This window comes from Aotus nancymaae, unplaced genomic scaffold (genome assembly GCF_030222135.1).
Source record: "Aotus nancymaae isolate 86718 unplaced genomic scaffold, 86718_ANA_hifiasm-v0.15.2.pri h1tg000076l, whole genome shotgun sequence".
Classification (NCBI taxonomy): domain Eukaryota; kingdom Metazoa; phylum Chordata; class Mammalia; order Primates; family Aotidae; genus Aotus; species Aotus nancymaae.
In genome coordinates this window covers 12,078,226-12,099,951 of record NW_026988491.1, presented here as the reverse complement: position 1 = coordinate 12,099,951, position 21,726 = coordinate 12,078,226, and the positions used below count along the sequence as shown (strand labels likewise).

Genomic DNA, 21,726 nt, shown 5'->3' with positions numbered 1-21,726 from the left:
ATTTGTCATTTTTTTTAAGGTAGAGAGGTTCAGCAATTGACAAGCTGTTTTTCTTCCCAGTTTAGATTATTCTTTTAGTGGCCAGCAGGGGGAGGCAAATGCTTTCTCTCTTCAAACATCTAAATCTTGACAACCACCTAAAAAAGTGGTGGCTGTAAAAAAAAAAATTGTTTATAGCCATTACTAGAGAGAGAGAAAAAAAGTGGTGGCTGTAATCACTCCTCCAGAGGCAGAAGAATCGCCTGAACCAGGAGGCGGAGGTTGCAGTGAGCTGAGATTGCACCACTGCACTCCAGCCTGGGTGACAAAGCAGGACTCTGTCTCAAAAAAAAGAAAAAAAAAAAAAGTGATGGCTGTACTTTGTGGCAGGGGTGTGGAACTCACCTTAAGTTGGGGCTTTAGGCTGGGTGCAGTGGCTCATACCTGTAATCCTAGCACTTTGGGAGTCTGAGGCAGGCAGATCATGAGGTCAGGATTTCGGGATTAGCCTGGCCAGCATGATGAAACCCCATCTCTACTAAAAATACAAAAATCAGCTGGGCATAGTGGCAGGTGCCTGTAGTTCCAGCTACTTGGGAGGGTGAGGCAGGAGAATTGCTTGAACCTGGGAGGCGGAGGTTGCAGTGAGCGGAGATCGCACCATTGCACTCCAGCCTGGGCGACAGAGCGAGACTCCATCTCAAAAAAAAAAAAAAAAAAAAAAGTTGAGGCCTTGAAAGGCAGTGAAAATAAGTTGCTATTATGAACTCCAGGGAAACCATGATTTAAAAAAATAGCTTTATTGAAATATAATTCACACACCATACAATTCGCCCACTTAAAGTGTGAAAAATTGTTGGTATATTACATTATAAAGGTTGGGCAATGTGGCTCTTGCCTGTAATCCCAGAACTTTGTGAGGCCGAGGCAAGTGGATCACTTGAGCTCAGGAGTTTGAGACCAGTCTTGGCAACCTGGCAAAAGCCAGGCTCTATCAAAAATATAAAAATTGTGGTGGTATGCGCCTGTGGTCCCAGCTACTTGGGGGGCTGAGGTGGGCGGATGGCTTGAGCCCCAGAGGGTGAAGCTGCAGTGAGCTGTGGTCATGCCACTGCACTCCAGCCTGGGTGACAAAGTGAGACCCTGTTAAAAAAAAAACAAAAAAGCAGCTATTAATTTAAAAAATTGTGGCAAAATATATATAACTATTCAATCTTAACCAATTTTTTTGAGCTGGGGTCTCGCCCTGTCACTCAGGCTAGAATGCAGTAGCATAATCAAAACTCATTGCAGCCTCAAACTCCAGACTCATGTAGTCCTCACACCTCAGCTTCCCGAGTAGCTGGAACTACAGACTCACACCATCATGCCTGCCTCCATTTTAACCATCTTTTTTTTGTTTTGTTTTTGAGATGGAGTCTCACTCTGTCTCCAGGCTGGAGTGCAGTGGCACGACCTCAGCTGACTGCATCCTCCACCTCCTAGGTTCAAGCCATTCTCGTGCCTCAGCCTCCTTAGTTAGCTGGGACTATAGGCATGTGCCACCACACTAGGCTGATTTTTGAATTTTTAGCAGAGATGGAGTTTCACCATGTTGACCAGGCTGGTCTCGAACTCCTGATCTCAAGTGATCTACCTGCTTTAGCCTCTCAAAGTGCTGGGATTACAGGCATGAATCACCACGCCTGGCCAATTTTAACCATCTTTAAATATATGATTTGGTGGCATTAATTACATTTATAATGTTGTGAAACCATCACCACCATCTATTCCTAAAACTTTTTCATCACCCCAAACAGAAGCTGTATACCCATTAAACAATAACTCCATGCTTCTCCCATCCCCTCAGCCCCTGGTAACTTCTAATCTACTTTCTGTCCCTATAAATTGTCTATTGTAAATATTTCATATAAGTAGAATCATATAATATTTGTCCTTTTGCATTTGGCTTCTTTCATTGAGCAAAATGTTTTCAAGTTTCATCTATGCTGTAGCATATAGCATGTATCAGCACCTCACCCCTTTTCATGACTGAATAATATTCCATTGTTGGTATACCCCATATTTTGTTTATCCATTCATCTTTTTTATTTTTTGAGATGGAGTCTTACTCTGTCACTTGGGCTGGAGTGCGGTGGCGCAATCTTGGCTCATTGCAACCTCTGCCTCTCAGGTTCAAGCGATTCTTCTGCTTCAGCCTCTTGAGTAGTTGGGATTACAGGCACATACAACCATGCCTGGCTAATTTTTGTATTTTTAGTAGAGACAAGGTTTCACTATATTGGCCAAGCTGGTCTTGAACTCCTGACCTCATGATCTGCCCGCCTTGGCCTTCCAAAGTGCTGGGATTACAGGCGTGAGCCACTGTGCCCAGCTAGTCTTTTTTTGAGACAAGGTCTTGCTCTGTTGCCCAGGCTGGGGAACAGTAGTATAATCAATCACCGCTCACTGCAGCCTCAGCCTCTTAGGCTTAAATGATTCTCCCACCTCAGCTTCCCAAGTAGCTGGAACTACAGGTGTGTGCTACCACACCTGGCTAATTAATTTTTTTTTTTTTTTGAGATGGAGTTTCACTCTTGTTACCCAGGCTGGAGTGCAATGGTGCGATCTCGGCTCACCGCAACCTCCGCCTCCTGGGTTCAAGCAATTCTCCTGCCTCAGCCTCCTGAGTAGCTGGGACTACAGCGCGCACCACCATGTCCAGCTAATTTTTTTGTATTTTTAGTAGAGATGGGGTTTCACCATGTTGACCAGGATGATCTTGATCTCTTGACCTCGTGATCCACCCGCCTCGGCCTCCTAAAGTGCTGGGATTACAGGCATGAGCCACCGCACCTGGCCTAATTTTTTTTTTTTGTAGAGATAGGGTCTCACAATGTTGTTTAGGCTGGTCTCGAACTTCTGGATTCAATCAGTCCTCCTGCCTCGCCCTCCCATCGTGTTGGGATTACAGGTGTGAGCCACCATGCCCAGCTTCTTTCATCTGTTGGTAGATGCTGGGGTTTTTCCACCTTTGGTCTGGTAAATAGTGTTGCTATGAACATCGGTTTACAAATATTAGTCTGAGTTCCTGCTTTCAATTCCTTTGGGTATGTACATAATTGGGAGTAGAGTTGCTAGATCATATGGTAATTCTATGTTTAGTTTTTTGAGGAACTGCCAAGCTATTTATCATAGCAGCTGCAACATTTTATATTCCCACTAGCAACATACTATACAAGAATTGAAACTTTTTTTTTTTTTTTGAGATGGAGTCTTGCTCTGTCTCCCAGGCTGGAGTGCAGTGGCTCAGTCTTGGCTCACTGCAACCTCCTCCTCCCAGGTTCAAATGATTCTTGTGCCTCAGCCTCCTGAGTAGCTGGGATTACAGGCAGGAGCCACCATGCCCCACTAATTTTTGTATTTTTAGTAGACACGGGGTTTCACCATGTTTGGCCAGGCTGGTCACAAACTCCTGACCTCAGGTGATCTGCCTGCCTCGGCCTTCCAAAGTACTGGGTTACAGGTGTGGGTCACTGCACCTGGCCAAGAATTGAAACCTTAATTTATAAAACCAAATAGGTGTCAGTTGCTTGCTAGGAAATGGAGAACCAGTGCTAAGATCTCTTTACCTCTTGGCAAAATTGACTCCTGTGCTGGGCTGAGGATGTGCAGAGTGAAGGCTGGAGAGGGAAGGCCTGGAGGACTCTGGAATTCTGCCGGGGACAAAGGTAGGCCAGTGAAACCCTCAGCTTGGGAGGTGGGTGGTAGGAGCAGGAGGAGGTGGCCGAGGGGGAAACTGAGACCCAGAGATCCTTAGACATTAGCTCGAGGTCATCATGCCCAACCTCTTTTGCTACAGCTGGGAAACGAGGGTTGGGGCTGTCACTGTCACGTGTGCAGAGGAGAGAATGCTGGCTCCGGGCAAGTCCCAGGTGAGCACCTCATTAGTAAACTCACGATGCAGGCGAGAGGCCTCGAAATGGCCCAGTGTGTGTGGAATGCTCAGTAAATGCCAGACAACTAGCTATTAAACGCAGAATATTAATAGTTGAGTACCTACTATGTGCCATATTCTGTATGCCAAGCCCATTACATACATTCGCTAGGAAACTGAGGCTACCTGGCCTGCCCAAGGTCACACAGCCAGTAAGAGGCAGCGAGGACTTGAGGCCAGTGTCGTTCCATGAAGGTGCCTGAGCTGGCGGCAGCTCTGGACACCCAGCCACAGTCTCATCTGCTCTCCTGTGGCCCGTGGTCTCGCCAGGGGCTCTGAGAATTAGGTGAGGATTCATGACTGGTCTGTTTGGTGGGTCTCTAGGGTTTTGAACTTGCCCTGCAAGGGTATGATGGGGCCCAGGTCCTGCTCCCATCCTAAAAAGAAAGGGTCGGCTTCTGAAATGGACCTTTCCCTGAAGGCCTGTACCTGTTGATTTTAGGGGCCCCTGGAATCCTTCTGATTCCGATTCTGGGAGGTGAGGCCCTGGGGTCTTGTGGCTGCTTCTCCTGGAGGACAGAGGCTTCTGTAGGTAGGGGGTACTGCTGGGGTGGTGGGAGCCCAGATGGTCCTGAGACTGCAGCCATCCGGAGAGCAGTGATGCAGCAGGTGCTGCGTGGTCCAGGGCAGAGCCAGGGCCAACTGTGAGAGGGACGGGATTGTCCCCAGGGACAGTCCTCAAGAAGAGGGGGGTTTCCAGTGGCCTTGGGTGCTCAGGGTGGACCAGAAGCCCCGGGAGTGAGTGTGCTCCTGAGACTAGCGCCGCATTTGGCAGAGGACCTCCTCTGGTTGTTTACCACAGTAGTGACAGATAAATGCTCCTCTCCCAGCTTGGCAGACACAAAGATGGAGGCGGATGTAGTCCTGCCCTTGGCAGATAGAATCCTGCCAGAAGCTGGGGGTGGGGTGGGAATGCTGGGGTGAGCAGTGCTGCTTCATTGCTTCTGCTGTTTTACTCTCTCCTCACCATCCCCAGGTATCTGCCCGCGTGGACAGCCGGGACTGGGTGATTAAGTTGTAGAAGGCTCAGGCCGGGCATGGTGGCTCATGCCTGTAATCCCAGCATTTTGGGAGGCTGAGGCAGGTGGATTGCCTGAGCTCAGGTGTTCAAGACCAGCCTGGCCAACATGGTGAAACCCTATCTCTACTACAAATACAAAAATTAGCCCGGTGTGATGGCAGGTGCCTGTAATCCCAGCTACTTGAGAGGCTCAGGCAGGAGAATCACTTGAACCTGGGAGGCAGAGGTTGCCGTGAGCCAAGATCGCATCACTGCACTGCACCCCAGCCTGGGCAACAGAGTGAAACTCCATCTAAAAAAAAAAAAAAGAGGCTCTACTGTTCATGGAAAGACGGTGTGGCCTGGGCCGGGGAGAAGGAATTGTACTCAGTGCGCTCAGGACTCAGGTCTCCCTCTCTGAGGAAGAGCACTGAAGGACCACCCAAGTCACAGGAGCAGCTTGGTTTACCTCTTCAATTTCTAAAGACACAGAGATGAAAAATCTTCTTGTCACTTACAAGAAAGTGGACACAGAACATGATGATCTTTTCTATAAATCCACCCAGCACCGCGTGTGCGTATGTTGGTGTGGCCCTGAGAAGGAGCCTTCCTGGTTCAAAAGGCTGAGATAATACACCAGGGAGGGGTCAAGAGGGATGGAGGGAGGGGCTGTCCCTCACTGGATTGGAGCCCCTTTGGGGCTCTATGATGAGTACTTCCAGCTGTCCATCCACCATCCACCCATCCACCCCTCCAACCCTCCCTCCACCTCCTCACCCATCCACCCAATTAGTCATGTACCTTTTTTCTTTTTTTTTTTTTAGTTAGAGTTTCACTCTGTCATCTAGGCTGGAGTACAATGGTGCAATTTCAGCTTGCTGCAGCCTTCTGGGTTCAAGTGATTCTCCTTCCTCAGCCTCCCTAGTTAGTGGGATTACAGGCACCTACCACCACGCTCAGCTAATTTTTGTATTTTTAGTAGAGATGGGATTTCACCATGTTGGCCAGGCTGGTCTTGAACTCCTGACCTCAGGTGATCCATCCGCCTTGGCCTCCCAAAATGCTGGGATTTACAGGCGTGAGCCACTGTGCCAGACACCATTCACCTTTTCATCTGCTCATGTATCCATTCATCTATCCATTCATCTATCTGTTCATCCATCAACCCACTCACCTTTGAGTTAAAACTGATGTGTTAAGGTCAAACTGCATTTCTTTCCTCTGCTCTTATAGTACAATAATCGATACAAAAGACTTCTCTGACCAAATGGTGGTGCGGGAGGGGGTTTCGGTATTCTCCAGCAACAAGCAAGGAGTTGATTCTGTGTTGGCCGCCAATCAGCTGGGTGTCTTCTGATTCAATTCCGACACCGTCTACCTGGAGATGGCGTCAGATGCCACAGGTCGAGGGCTCAGTGTCACAAGACTGACTCCCCTCTCCCTCCCCACCAGTTGCAAGTCTGAGCCTCTGGACTTCAAGTGGGGATCCCACAACCCCTCTTTGGGTTCAGTTAATTTGCTAGAGTGGCTCACAGAACTCAGGGAAACACTTATGTTTACTGGTCTACTATAAAGGATGTTATAAAACATACAGATGAAAAGATGCGTAGGGCAGGTTACAGGGAAGAGACGTGGCGCTTCCCCCACCTCTCACCTGGGGGTCCCATCCTTCAGAAACCACCATGTGTTCAGCTATCTCAGAAGCTGCCCAAACTCTATCCCCCTGGGCCTTTTCTGGGGACTTCATTGTGCTGGCATGATTGACCTCTGAGTAGAACTGTGAATGGGGCAAAAGATCTGATCGAATATTAATGGACTAGTGTGGAACCCCAGCAAGGCCTGTGTGTTCAGATTCTTCTTGGCCTCTGTGTGCAGCACTTCTTACTCCAAGGGATGGGGCAGGACCCCTTCTGAAATGAGGGTCTTATGACCCATAATCAGACGAAGTAGCTCAGAGCATTTCTTCAAGGAAGAATTTCTGTTCTTTTTTTTTTTTGAGACAGAGTTTCGCTCTTGTTATCCAGGCTGGAGTGCAATGGCGTGATCTCGGCTCACCGCAACCTCTGCCTCCTGGGTTCAGGCAATTCTTCCTGCCTCAGCCTCCTGAGTAGCTGGGATTACAGGCATGCGCCACCATGCCCAGCTGATTTTTTTGTATTTTTAGTAGAGACGGGGTTTCACCATGTTGACCAGGATGGTCTTGATCTCTTGACCTCGTGATCCACCCGCCTCGGCCTCCCAAAGTGCTGGGATTACAGGCGTGAGCCACTGCTCCCGGCCCTCTTTTTGTTTTCTTAGACAGAGTCTCACTCTTGTCACCCAGGTGGGAGTGCAATGGCATGACCTCAGCTCACTGCAACCTCCGCCTCCCAGGTTCAAGTGGTTCTCCTGCCTCAGCTTCCTGAGTAGCTGGGATTACAGGTGCCCACAACCATGCCCGGCTAACATTTTTGTATTTTTAGTAGAGCCAGGGTTTCGCCATGTTGGCCAGGCTGGTCTCGAACTCCTGACCTCAAGTGATCTGCCCACCTCAGCCTCCCAAAGTACTGGGACTACAGGCATGAGCCACCATACCTGGCCAGAATATCTATTCTAAGACAGAAAGGCAGGGGAAAATTCCTACCTTGAGGAGAGAGAGGAGCAGGTGAAGGAAGGGCAGGCGAAGAGAGTCTGTTTTCTTAGCCTATTCCTGAGGCCGAAAGCACCCCAACATTATAACAAGACACTAACAAAGGCTGTGAGTTATGAGCCAGAAACAACGGGCAAAAACCTGTTTTATGTATATATACAATAGTATCACAGCACCCATCCAGCCATCCAGCTGTGCATCCGTCCACCCACCTTTGAGTTAAAACTGACATGATGAAAAGCTCAATCCAGCCAAGAGCTGTGGAAGAGTCCCAGGTGGAGGGAACAGGACAGAAGGACAGAAGGATAGAATGAGCCTGGTGGATTCAAGGATGTCATCGTGGCCAGGGGGCCGGTGGAGTGAGACGGGGCTGCGAGGTGGACAGGACCCAATCTCGTGGGGTTGGTCAGCTGAGAGAGCAGTTTGGATTTTGTTCTAAGTACAAGGAGAAACCTGGAGGGATTAAAGCAGGAGAGTGGGATGTTGTCATTTACATTTTTTTTTTTTTTTGAGATGGAGTCTCGCTCTGTGTCCCAGGCTGGAGTACAGTGGCGCGATCTTGGCTCACTTCAACCTCTGCATCCCAAGTTCAAGTGATTCTCCTGCCTCAGACTCCCAAGCAACTGGGACTACAGGCTCATGCCACCATGCCCAGCTAATTTTTTGTATTTTTAGTAGAGATGGGGTTTCATCGTGTTAGCCAGGGTGGTCTCGATCTCTTGACCTTGTGATCTGACCGCCTCAGCCTCCCAAAGTGCTGGGATTACAGGCGTGAGCCACCGCGCCCAGCCATCATTTACATCTTACAAAGAACCAGTGGTTGTTGGAAGGATTGTGGGAGCGGGAGTGGGGAAAGGGAGACAGCTAGGTGGCTTCAGTCCGTTCCCTCCTAAGACTCCAAATTCCTTCTTCCTTCAAGGCCCCACCCTGATTCCAGGTGAGATGGGATGACCCCAGAGCTCCAGGGGACCTGGGTGGTCCTGGAGGGACACTAGCTGGGGAGGGTGGCCAGGTGTGGCCAGCGGTTGGGGTATAGAGAGGGGCCCTGGAAGCTGGCCATCAGGTTAAACAGGAAGATCCGTGCGCCGGATGAGGCGATAGCTCTGTGGAAGTCCCCTGAAGGAGAGGCGGTCGGCTGGTCAGAGCTGCAGGAGCGGAGGACCCCCAACCTCAGGCAGCCTAATCATCCTGGAGACCTGATAGTCATATATGTAGATCCAGGATGGTCTCCATCTCTTGACCTCCTGATCTGCCTGCCTCGGCCTCCCAAAGTACTGGGATTACAGATGTGAGCCACCTTTGTATAAGAAATTTCTTATACAATCAGAAAAAAAAATAAAGTTTTAGGTTGAAGAGAATATATATATATATATATTTTTTGAGACCAGGATCTTACTCTGTTACCCAGACTGTGGTGCAGTGGCATGACCATGGCTAACTGCAGCCTTGACCTCCTGGGCTCAAGTGATCCTCCCACCTCAACCTCCCCAGTAGCTGGGACTACAGGTGTGCTCCGCTGTGCCCAGCTAATTTTAGAATATCTTGTAGCTAGGCATCGGGGCTCACGCCTGTAATCCCAGCACTTTGGGAGGCCGAGGCAGGTGGGTCACCTGAGGTCAGGAGTTGGAGACCAGCCTGGCCAACATGGTGAACCCTGTCTCTACTAAAAATACAAAAAGTTAGCTGGGCATGGTGGCGTGCTCCTGTAATCCCAGATACTTGGGAGGCTGAGACAGGAGAATCATTGAACCCAAGAGATGGAGGTTGCAGAGAGGCAGGATGGTGCCACTGCACTCCAGCCTGGGTGACAAGAGCAAAACTCCATCTCAAAATAAAAATAAAAATATATTATCTTTGTAGAGATTAGGTATTGCCAGTTTGCCCAGGTTGGTCTTGAACTCCTAGGCTCAAGCAATCTGCCTGCCTTAACCTCTTCAAGTTTTAGGATTACAGGAGTGAGCCCCGTACCTGGCTCCCAAATTTTTAATATATGAATATATTCATTTGATAAAGATGTAAGATAGAGTTACATATGTGTGCACACATATTTATGTGTATCAAGTATGTATATGTGTGTAGGAAGGGGCTTGTGGAGGCAGAAGTGTCTCAGGGACACGGAAGTCATAATGGGGCCCTGGGGGCCTGTAAGCAGCTGAAACACAGCTGCCAGGTGGAGGTGACTGCTTCCTCCATAGCTGACACAGGTGGGGCACTGGGCTCCTGATAATAATAACAAATAGTGTCCATTAAGTATTAACGAAGGGCTGGGCGTTATCTCTCTTCATCCTCATAACACTTAGTGTTCTCATTTCACACCCGAGAATTCAGGTCACCTGACTTGGTTCAAGGTCACACAGCTAGGAAGAGGTGAAGCCAAGAGTTGAGCCCTGTATCATCCGCCAAGTGACTTTTTTTTTTGAGATGAAGTCTCACTGTGTCGCCCAGGCTGAAGTTCAGTGGCACAATCTTGGCTTACTGCAACCTCTGTCTCCCAGGATCAACTGATTCTCCTGCCTCAGCCTCCTGAGTAGCTGGGACTACAGGCATGTGCCACCATGCCTTGCTAATTTTTGTATTTTTAGTAGAGACAGGGTTTCATCATGTTGGCCAGGCTGGTCTTGAACTCCTGACCTCAGGTAATCTGCCCACCTCGGCCTCCCAGAGTGCTGGGATTACAGGCGTGAGCCACGGCGCCTGGCCTGTAGCATCATTTATTATTACTTAGCCAATCCTGCATTATTGACGTTTCACATTCAAACTCCTCCCGGATGATGATGATAAGGATGACTGCTATTCAGTTAATCAGTCAGTAAATATTTATTGAGCACTCTTACTGAAGGCTGAGAACAACTTGCTGACCATCTGGCTTAATTCAAGGGTAACATTTACAGTATTGAGTGGAACCTCAAACCCTGTGAGAAATGGCCAAAGCAGCAGCCAGAAGAAAATTTAGAGCCTTCAATACATTTACTAGTAAACAAAGAAGACAAAGAACGAGTGAGTGGGGCCAGGCTCGGCGCCTCATGCCTGTAATCCTAGCACGTTGGGAGGCTGAGGCGGGTGGATCACCTGAGGTCAGGAGTTTGAGACCAGCCTGGCCAACATGGTGAAACCCCATATCTACTAAAACAACAAAAAAAATTATTCAGGCACAGTGGCAGGCGCCTGTAATCCCAGCTACTCAGGAGGCAGAGGCAGGAGAATCGCTTGAACCCAGGAGATGGAGGTTGCAGTGAGCCGAGATTGCGCCATTGCACTCCAGCCTGGGAGATAAGAGTGAGACTCCATCTCAAAAAAGAAAAATCAGTATAGTATTATAAAATGTCTGTGGACATGTATGGACCAAACATTCTTTTTTTTTTTTTTTTTGAGACAGAGTCTCAATGCGTTGCCCAGGCTGGAGTGCAGTTGGTGTGTGATTTCGGCTCACTGCAACCTCCAGCCCGCAGGTTCAAGTGATTCCCCTGCCTCAGCCTCCTAAGTAGCTGGGATTATAGGTGCCTATCACCACACCCAACTAATTTTTGTACTTTTAGTAGAGACGGGGGTTTGCTATCTTGGCCAGGCTGGTCTTGAACTCTACCTCGTGATCCACCTGCCTTGGCCTCCCAAAGTGCTGGGATTACAGGCGTGAGCCACCATGCCCAGCCGAAGATTCTTTAGTCAGGAGGGAGGCCTTCATGAATATCATTTCTCCTACCAACCTTCCAAGAACAATTGCTTGCCAAAGTATATTAGTTATCTATCACTGTGTAATAAATTAACCCAAAAGGTAGGGACTTAAAATTAGAAACACGTTTCTCATGGTTTCCTTGGGGCAGGAATCTAGGTGGGCTTTAGCTGGGAGCCTCTGGCTCCGGGTCACACAAGGCTGTGGTCAGGGTGTCAGCTGCATGAGTGGTCTCCAGGCTGGTGTGGGGTAAGATCCATGCTAAGTTCACTCACGTGGCTGTTGGGAGGTCCTGGTCTTTATCGGTGGTTGGCTGGAAACATCAGTTCCTTGGCACATGAGCCTCTTCATAGAGCTCCTCACAGGGTGGTTTCATTGCTTCTTCCCCAGGGCAAGAGCAGAGCAGAGAGCGAGAGAGACACCGAGGCCACAGTTTTTTTTGTAACCTAACCTTGGAAGTGACATCTCATGACTTTTGCCATATTCTAGTATTCTTTTTTATTTTTTATTTCATTTATTTTTTTTATTTTTAAAGACGGGGTTTTGCTATGTTGGCCAGGCTGGTCTTGAACTCCTGACCTCACGTGATCTTCCCACCTCGGCCTCCCAAAGTGCTGGGATTACAGGTGTGAGCCACCATGTTCAGCCTCTTTTTTTTTTTTTTTGAGATAGATTCTTGCTCTGTCACCCAGGCTGGGGTGCAGTGGCACTATCTCGGCTCAGTGCAACCTCTGCCTCCCAGGTTCAAGCTATTCTCCTGCCTCAGCCTCCTGAGTAGCTGGGACTACAGGTGCACACCACCACGTCCAGTTAATTTTTGTATTTTTAGTAGAGACGGGGTTTTACCGTATTGGCCAGGCTGGTCTCCAACTCCTGACCTTGTGATCCACCTGCCTCTGCCTCCCAAAGTGTTGGAATTACAGGCGTGAACCACTGTACCCGGCTAGTATTCTTTTAGTTAAAAGCAAGTCACCATGTCCAGCCATGCTCAAGGGAACCGAGTATGCAAGGGTGTGATTACCAGGAGCTGGCGATCATTGGGACCATCTCAGAGGCGGCCACCACACAAAGGGCTCGAGGTCACACTGGAGGTCAAATGTTCTTTTCGCTTAGTGAGGGCAGTGCCACACGCCTCGGCAGGCACTTGAGCAAGGGGTTGGTTGTCAGACAGCAAACTCTGCTACTTTCTCATTGTGTGAGTCCTGGGATCCTTAATTCCCTACCTGAAAAATGGGGTGAGAACAGAAGTTCTCTTGAGAATTTACAGTGAGTTTATAATGATGAGGGCTGGAGAAAGTGGTTTGGAAAGTGTAAAGAGTAGCAATTCAGAAAGTAGCCATTGTTAAGGGGACAAGGTTACAGATGTGAGTCTCGGGATTTCTTTTCTTTCTTTCTTTGAGACAGGATCTGTCACCGTCACCCAGGCTGCAGTGCAGTGGCACAATCATGACTCATTGCAGCCTGGACCTCCAGGGCTCAATTGACTCTCCTACCTCATTGAGTAGCTGGGACTACTGATGTATGCCACCATGCCTGGCTAATCTAAAATATATATTTTAAAAACCACATAGAGACAGGGTCTCACTATGTGGCTCAGGCTGGTCTCGAACTCCAGGACTCAAGTGATCCACCCACCTCAGCCTCCCAAATTGCTGGGATTACAGGGGTGAGCCACCATACCCAGCCATTCTTTTTTCTTTTCCTTTTTCTTTTTCTTTTTGAGATGGAGTCTTGCCCTGACACCCAGGCTGGAGTGCAGAGTGCAGTGGCACTATCTCAGCTCACTGCAACTTCCGCCTCCCAGGTTCAAGCAATTCTGCCTCAGTCTCCCCAGTAGCTGGGATTACCGGTGCTCACCACCACGCCTGGCTAATTTATTGTATCTTTAGTAGAGACGGGTTTCACCCTGTTGGCCAGGCTGGTCTCGAACTCCTGACCTCATGATCTGCCCGCCTTGGCCTCAAAAAATACTCTTTTTCTTTTTTTTGAGATGGAGTTTTGCTCTGGTTGCCCAGGATGAAGTGCAATGGCACGATCTCGGCTCACTGAAACCTCCATCTCCCAGATTCAAGCGATTCTCCTTCCTCAGCTTCCTGAGTAGCTGGGATTACAGGCATGCACCACCACGCCCAGCTAATTTTGTATTTTTAGTAGAGATGGGGTTTCTCCATGTTGGTCATGCTGCGACCTTAGGTGATCCGCCTGCCTTGGCCTCCCAAAGTGCTGAGATTACAGGCATGAGCCACCGAGACTAGCCTTTTTTCTTTTGTTTCAATCTCTCACTGGTATAAAATCTATACACAGCAAAGTACTTCAATCATAACTGTGGTCATGTTCCCCTGCCTTTGAACAGTCTTTTAAAACGAGTGAACTTTAAACTCCTTTTACTTTGTGTACTTTCTGAAGCCTCCTCTAGTGAGCTAATATTATTATAATCAGAAAAATGCCACCTTTAAAAGGTATAGTTTCTGTTGATTAGTTTCTGTGGAGAAAGCGTTTTAAAACTCCTTATCTTGCTGAGGCTTTACCGTGCCCCTGGGAGAAAGGCCAAGAGGGGATTGATTTCCTTGTGGGTGGAAAGAGGAAGTCACTCACCACTCAGAGCTGGCCGGGGACCGAAGGTGGTAGCCTACGTGGGCACTGGGCAGTGAGCCACCTGCAGGCTCCTGGCACCGAGGGCCCTCGGCAAGGCCAGCTCCTCACACCCTGCCCGGGGTGGCCACCGCCAACTCTGGTGGAAAATGCTCTGGCTCGCCAAATCCTGAGCTCTAGAAAAGTTCTCCTTCTGGGAATCTGCCCTACATACGTTGTCACGATGTAGCCAAACTTTATGTCCAGATAGATTTAATGCAGCATTAATGTGAGTGTTTTGCAGAAGGAAATTGGCTAAATAAATTCAGTTGATGAATGGTAGAGTGTTTCACAGGCGTTGAAGTATGGTTCTGAAATATAGATTTGTGGTCTTTAATGTTTCCCAAATGAAGAAAGATGAACAATTGCACAGACAGAGGGGTGTCTGTGATATAAATGTGTGGAAAACTGCCTGGAAGGAAACGTGCCAAAAGAGTGAGCCGGTTCCCTGGTGGTGGTGGGACGATGAGTGATTCTCCTTCTTCTTCTCTGATACCTCTAATGGTCTGTAGTAAGCATGCCACTTACATAAGTAACAGAAGTCAAGAGCAAAGCGTTCTCGTCCTCCACTCAGCCCTCCCACTCCTTCTCCACTTTTATTTATTTTTTCTCTGAGTTGGAGTCTCACTCTGTCGCCCAGGCCGGAGTGCAGTGGCACAATCTCGGCTCACTGTAACCTCTGCCTCCTGGGTTCTACTGATTGCATGCCTCAGCCTCCCGAGCAGCTGGGAGTAATAGGCACCCACCAACATGCCCAGCTGATTTTTGTATTTTTAGTAGAGACAAGGTTTCACCATGTTGGCCAGGCTGGTCTCGAACTCCTGACCTCAAGTGATCCACCCACCTTGGCCTCCCAAAGTATTGGGATTACAGGCGTTAAGCCACCGCACCCGGCCCTTCTCCGCTTTTGACCTTTTGTTGTAAATACTCTGAGATCTTTTCTTTGACTCCATGAATTGGTTTTGAAACCTGCATGTCTGATGAGATAAATAATAAGGTGAGGGAAGAAGAAAACATAGTATTCTCTGAAAATGAATCATGACATCATAGAAAATTAGAAGGTTAGGCTTTTTTTTTTTTTTTTTTGCAAAGCAAATCTCTCTTTTTACGGACAGGGAAGCTGGGCTCAGTGAGGGAGGCTGGGAGCGCTGTCAAGCGGCCGCATTGTGGTTTGTTGCGGAGCAGAGCTGGGGCCGCCTTGCCTCTCGGGCTCTGGGAGTGCTGAGGATGGGGAGGCTGGGCTGGAGAGGGATCAGGAGGATGCTTGGGGCGGGCTGGGGTGGAGCTGGCTGAGGAGTCTTCTGCCTGTTTGTTCTGGGTACTGGGAGATGCAGGCAGGGAGACACCGGGTAGAAAGGGCAAAGTCCTCATTTATGGCCTTGGGGGGCAGTTAATGTGTAATATTCTAGGATATAAGCTTGACCACGAGTTGAGACCCTGAGCACAGGCCTCCAGGAGCCGCTGGGAGCTGCCACCAGGAGCTGTCGCCACGATGGTGAGGATGCCAGCCCCCGGCTGCCTGCCCCACTGCGTTCATCTATGTCTTTGCCTGGGTGGGGGCTTTTAGGGAAAACCATTGCTGTCCCTCTCTGGGCCTCAGTTTCCCCATCTGTACAGCAAAGATGTTGGACAGGGGTTTTTATTTTGAAACAGTGTCTTGCTCTGTCGCCAGGCGGAGTGCAGTGCTGGTGATCACAGCTCACTATAGACTTGACCTCCTTGGCTCAAATGATCCTCTCACCTCAGTGTCTTGAGTACCTGGGACCCCAGGCATGCAGCACCACACTGCCTAATTTTGTTTCTTTTTTTTTTTTGAGATGGGGTCTTGCTCTGTTGCCCAGGCTGGAGTGCAGTGGCACAATCTTGGCTCACTGAAAACTCTGCTGCCTGGGTTCAAGCAATTCTCCGGCCTCTGCCTCCCAAATAGCTGGGATTACAGGCATGCGCCACCATACCTGGCTAATTTTTTGTGTTTTTAAAGTAAAGACAGAGTTTCATAAAGTTGGCCAGGCTGGTCTCGAACTCCTGACCTCAAGTGATCCTCCTGCCTTGGCCTCCCAAAGTGCTGAGATTCCAAGTGTGAGCTACTGTGCCTGGCCTCCATTGATCTTTACGGAGATTAAAAATCTCAGCTTGGGCAATATAGTGAGATCTTGTCTGCTATAGGTGCATGGCACTATGCCCCACCTTAAAAAATTAGCTGGGCATAGCGGCACGCTCCTGTAGTCCCAGCTACTTGGGAGGCTGAGGTGGGAAGATCACTTGAGACCAGGAGGTTGAGGCTGCAGTGAGCCATAATTGCACCATTGTATTCCAGCCTGGATGACGGAGTGAGACCTTGACTCATACACACACACACACACTCTCACACACACACGCACGCACTCCAAGGCTTGGAGAGTAAATTGCCCAAGGCCACGAGCTGCAAATTGCAGGGGGTTGAGTAGATCCCCACTGAGGTCCCTGATTCTTTGATTCTACACCTGTCCCTGCCATAGCTTACTGCGTGGTCTTGGCCAAGTCACTAACCCTCTCTGAGCCCCAGTTTTTCCCCACATCTGTGGGATGGGCTGACAGGTGGCATCTTCTGAGGATTAGATGGTATATTCATTGCCTAAGGTTGCAGTAACAAGTTACCACCAAATTGTGGGTGGCTTCACACAACAGACGTTTATTCTCTCTAAACAACGTCTAAAGCCTGGAACCCAAGGGGCTACAGGGCTACACACCTGCTGAAGGTGCTAGGGCAGGGTCCTTTCTGGCCTTTTTCAGCATCTGGTGGCTCCTGGCATTCCTTGGCTTGTGTCACTCTAATCTCTGCCTCTGACTTCACATGGCCTCCTCTGTGTGTCTCTGTCTTTGTGTCCATATTTCTCTCCTCTTTTTTTTTGAGATGGATTGTCACTCTGTCACGCAGGCTGGAATGCAGTGGCATAATCTTGGCTCACTGTAACCTCTGCCTCCTGGGTTCAAGTGATTCTTCTGCTCAGCCTCCCGAGTAGCTGAGATCACAGGCATGTGCTACCACGCCCGGCTGATTTTTGTATTTTTAGTAGAGATGGAGTTTCACCATATTGGCCAGGCTGGTCTCAAACTTGGGACCTCGTGGTCTGCCGACCTCAGCCTCCCAAAGTGCTGGGATTACAGGCGTGACTCACCGCGCCCGGCCCGTATTTCTCTCCTTTTATGAGAACATCGGTTGTATTGGATTTATGAGCAACCCTAAACCAGTATGATCTCTGACCTCTTAACTCGATCACATCGGTAAAGGCCCTATTTTAAAGTAGGTCACATTGAAGCCAGGTGCGGTGGCTCACATCTGCAATCCCAGCACTTTGGGAGGCTGTAGGCGGCAGACCACCTGAGGTCAGGAGTTCAAGACCAGCCTAGCCAACATGGTGAAACCCCGTCTCTACTAAAAACACACAAAAATAAAAAATTAGCCAGACATGGTGGCAAGCACCTGTAATCCCAGCTGCTTGGGAAACTGAGGCAGGAGAATCGTTAGACATGCGTGTGTAGGGTGCATGTCTGTGAGTGCCTGCTGTGCGGCGGACACACTTGTGTTCTGTTTCTTGTTTGAGCCCCTTTGGGACTGTCCTCACTGGGTAACCTCATCTCCTGAAGATAATGCTGTTTGCCAGTGAGAGACTGATTTTAATCCCATCTGCCTGGCCCCAAAATCTGGACCCTGCTATTACGTTAAGTGCAGACTTGGGGTGTTAGGCATCCAGACTCCAAACCCCACTTTCTCTAAAGCAGGGAGGTTTTGCTCCCCAGGGGACATTTGAACCTGTCTGGAGACATTTTTGGTCATCACAGCTCAGGGGAGGGTGTCACTGGCATCCAGTGGGTAGAGGCCAGGGATGCTGCTCAATATCCTAATGGCACAGGCCAGCCCCAACAAAGAGATGCCTGGGCCGGGTGCGGTGGCTCACGCCTGTAATCCCAGCATTTTGGGAGGCTGAGGTGGGTGGATCACCCAAGGTGGGGAGTTTGAGACCAGCCTGACCAACATGGAGAAACCCAGTCTCTACTAAAACTACAAATATTAGCTGGGTGTGGTGGCACATGCCTGTAATCCCAGCTACTCGAGAAGCTGAGGAAGGAGGATTGCTTGAACCTGGGAGGCGGAGGTTGCGGTCAGCCGAGATCGTGCCATTGTATTCCAGCCTGGTTAACAAGAGCTCAATAAATAGCAACTGTCTGACATGCTGCTGTCACAGCCCACTGTCCCGCTGTCCTGGTTAAGCATTGCTGCCTCTTCTAGATGGGCCGAGACCTCGTGCCTCTGATAAGGTTATTTTCCATCTCACATTTTTGTGTCTGGGGTTCTGCTGAGGGCAGTGTGATTTCATCACTTGAACACTTTGTGAAACTGTGAGGCGGGCAGGAAGCACTCTGCCATTTCACAGATGGGCACACTGAGCCTCCCCCAGCTGGGCCCTGTGCCTCGGGCTGGGGTGGATAAGAGCAAAACAGGGCAGGGTGTGGGGAGCTCTGGGAGGCCGTGATCGGAGCCTCTGGCTCTGCTGCTTCCCGGCGTGGTGGCCTCCTGTGTACTCATGTGGGCAGGGGGATTGTGAGACCTGCAGCTGGGGTGGGGTGAGGTGGGTGAAGGTGCTGGGCAAGCGTGGGATTGATTTTCTGTGGGGACTATTTCTCTGTTGGCCCAGGGGGAATTTGAGGTTAAGAACATGGACATGAAGCTGGGGTCGACCCTGAAGATCACAGGCAGGATCGATGATGGCGCTGATGGGTGAGCAAGGTTGCGTGTTGGGGGGTCCCCAGACCTGGAACAGGCAGGGTGGGCGGGGCAGCCCTGTGGAGTGGACCTCAGGCCAAGGGGCCCTTTTTCTTTTCTTTTCCTTTTTCCTTTTTTTTTTTTTTTTGAGATGGAGTCTTGCTGTGTTGCCCAGGCTGGAGTGCAATGGTGCGATCTTGGCTGACTGCAACCTCTGCCTCCTGGGTTCAAGCACTTCCCTGTCTTGGCCTCCTGAGTAGCTAGGATTACGGGTGTGCACCACCACAGCTGGCTAATTTTTGTATTTTTAGTAGAGATGGGGTTTCACTATGTTGGCCAGGCTGGTCTTGAACTCCTGACCTCGTGATCCACCCACCTTGGCTTCCCAAAGTGCTGGGATTACAGGTGTAAACCACCACGTATAGTCAAGGGGCCCTTTTTCATACCCTTCTCCCCACACCCCTGCTGACTACCTTTCTGTGGGGTCTGCCTTCATGCCTGAGGCCAGGTTTGGGGACCTGCAGAATTTCAGACTTGATGCCATATGCTCTGTTCCTTGGCCCCAACAACATTGAAGGGGCAGGTGGAGAAGCCCCTGGAACTCTGCCTGGCCCCCTGCAGGGCAGGTACCGCTAGGGAAAGCCCAAATCCCCAGAGACACTACAGTCTTTACCCAGTGGAATGGCCACAGGCCAGTCTTTCACGCGCATAAAACTGGGGCAGCTGCTGGGGGTTGCTGAGTGGTCTCCCGGGCATCCTCAGACACCACCTCGGTGATTCGCAGTCTAGCGAAGGGCTCTCTAGCCTGCAGAACCTGTCAGTGCGTCTTGGAACTGCTCTTTTTCTACTTTTGGTTGGGGAGGGGGCAGGCGGGTGCACGTCATAGGAGCTAAGAGAAGGCCATGTGCGGTGGCTCTCGCCTGTAATCCCAGCACCCTGGGAGGCCAAAGCAGTTGGATTGCCTGAGGTCAGGAGTTCCCGACCAGCTTGGCCAACATGGTGAAACCCTGTCTTTACTAAAAATACCAAAATTAGCTGGGCGTGGTGGCGGGCGCCTGAAATCCCAGCTACCCGGGAGGCTGAGGCAGGAGAATTGCTTGAACTCAGGAGGTGGCAGTTACAGTGAGCTGAGATGGCACCACTGCACTCCAGCCTGGGAATCAGAGGGAGACTCCATCTCAAAAAATAATAATAATAAGTAAAAATAAAGGAGCTAAGAGAAAAATGACGTCTTTCTCTTAGGGTTCCTCAAGTTTGCCAAAATGTGTGATACCCTTGGTCTGAGACTCCGAATGAAGTCATGACCCAGAATGCCCCACTTTCAGGAACCCTGAAGGTCTAACCCAGACTCCTGTAGTGATCCTGCCAAGAAGTAATACCCCGGTTGCTTCCCTGTAGTGATGGGGAGCTCACCACCTTAGGCTGGCTGTTTGTGGTTAAATTTAATAGGTCTTCAGATATCTAAGAGATAGCATTTCACTCTCCCAGGAGAGCCACCCCCAATTCCTGAAGCTGTCGCTATCAGTTACCCTTCCACCAACAGCTTTGATCCCTGCTCTAAATGGAAATGCACCACCACAGCGCTGAGTCCGACCCAGGTGTTACCGCCCTTGTTTTAAGGCACAGATCTCAACTAACAGGAGCTTTGATTCTTCCAGTTTCTGGTCCACAAAGATCCTCCAACACAAGCTGCTTTATCCAGGCCTGAGCCCTGAGCCTCACCTGCTACCCCTTCCCCTGCAGCTTCGTAATTAATCTGGGCCAGAAGACAGACACGCTGAACCTGCATTTCAACCCTCGCTTCAGTGAATCCACTATTGTCTGCAACTCACGAGATGGCAGCAACTGGGGACAAGAACATCGAGAAGATCACCTGTGCTTCAGCCCAGGGTCTGAGGTCAAGGTGAGGTCAAAGGGGGAAAAGGGACTGGGGCGAGGTCAAGGGGAGGGCCCAGATGGGAGGGAGTCTGGCTGGGACACAGATGCTGGCACCGTTTGAGCCACCAGGCACTGCCCTGGCCCATTTCCATGTCCTCCTGCTCCTTGACACCCTCCCTCCCCACAGTTCACGGTGACCTTTGAGAGTGACAAATTCAATTTGAAGCTGCCGGACGGGCACCAGCTCACCTTTCCCAACAGGCTGGGCCACAGCCACCTGAGCTACCTGAGTGTGAGTGGCGGGTTCACCTTATCCTCCTTCAAGTTAAAAGAATAAAAGACCTCCAGCCGAGATTCCCCGTCCTTCAGAGTCACACCAGGATCAACAGCCCTCGGGTCCTGGGTGTGTCCCCTACCGCTGTCTGCAGTTCCTGCCCCAAGGCCAAAAGCAAGCAAAATAATCCATTGAGTCTTCCTCTGGCAACAACTGTGGTTTGTGACTTGGTCTCCTGGGCCCCTCAAGTTTACAAAAACGTTGGATACCCCTGGTCTGAGGACTCCTGAATGAAGGCACCCCATGATCTAGAATGTCCTGCTCTCAGGGATCCTGAAGGTCTAGTCCAGGCTCCCGTAGTGATCCCGCCACACATCCTCTGGTTGCGTACCTCTAGTGACAGGGAGCTCACCACCTTATGTTGACTGTTTGTGGCTAAATGTAACAGGTCTTCAGATACCTAAGCACGGGATTTCTCTTTTCATGCATTTTAATGCTCCTGGCATTTTCATGATACAGAGGAGGAAATGGAGATACAGGGACACCTGACTGCCACGCTGGGAGGCTGAGACATGCTCCCAGCAGTCCTACGCAGTGCTCCTGTCTACCTGCCCCCACTATCGCCAGAGCAAATGCCACCCTGCCCTGTGGGATTATGGGGCAGACACCAGTCCCAGGCACCTGGGCCAGTGGCCATTCCGGAACTGCAGATAAGGGCTCCCACCTGGGTTTCTTATCTCAGGGGCATTCCAGCCTGGTTACTCATTACCCTTCCCTGCTGGGGGCCTCGATGGGGGATCCGTGGCTTTCTAAACTCCCTGGAGGGGGGAGTTCTTAAGCAGGTGTGGAGGGGATGCTGATCACACCTTGACGTCATCATCCTCTTCAGCATCCGCAAATTCGAAGGTGTGTGTTTGCACTGTGCAGGACGCCTTGCAGGACGCC

General features: G+C 50.0%; 1 protein-coding gene across 1 annotated transcript in view; it reads left to right on the top strand.

Annotated features, from left to right (window-relative positions):
• Positions 1 to 21,070, top strand: part of LGALS2 (galectin 2) — a 31,952-nt gene extending 10,882 nt beyond the window's left edge. The window contains exons 2-5 of the mRNA XM_012458914.3: positions 15,295 to 15,380; positions 18,562 to 18,644; positions 20,373 to 20,532; positions 20,695 to 21,070. Coding sequence (XP_012314337.2) covers positions 15,378 to 15,380; positions 18,562 to 18,644; positions 20,373 to 20,532; positions 20,695 to 20,844 — 396 coding nt within the window. The 5' untranslated portion in view covers positions 15,295 to 15,377 and the 3' untranslated portion in view covers positions 20,845 to 21,070. The remainder of the gene's footprint in view (positions 1 to 15,294; positions 15,381 to 18,561; positions 18,645 to 20,372; positions 20,533 to 20,694) is intronic.
• The last annotated feature ends 656 nt before the right edge of the window (positions 21,071 to 21,726 follow it).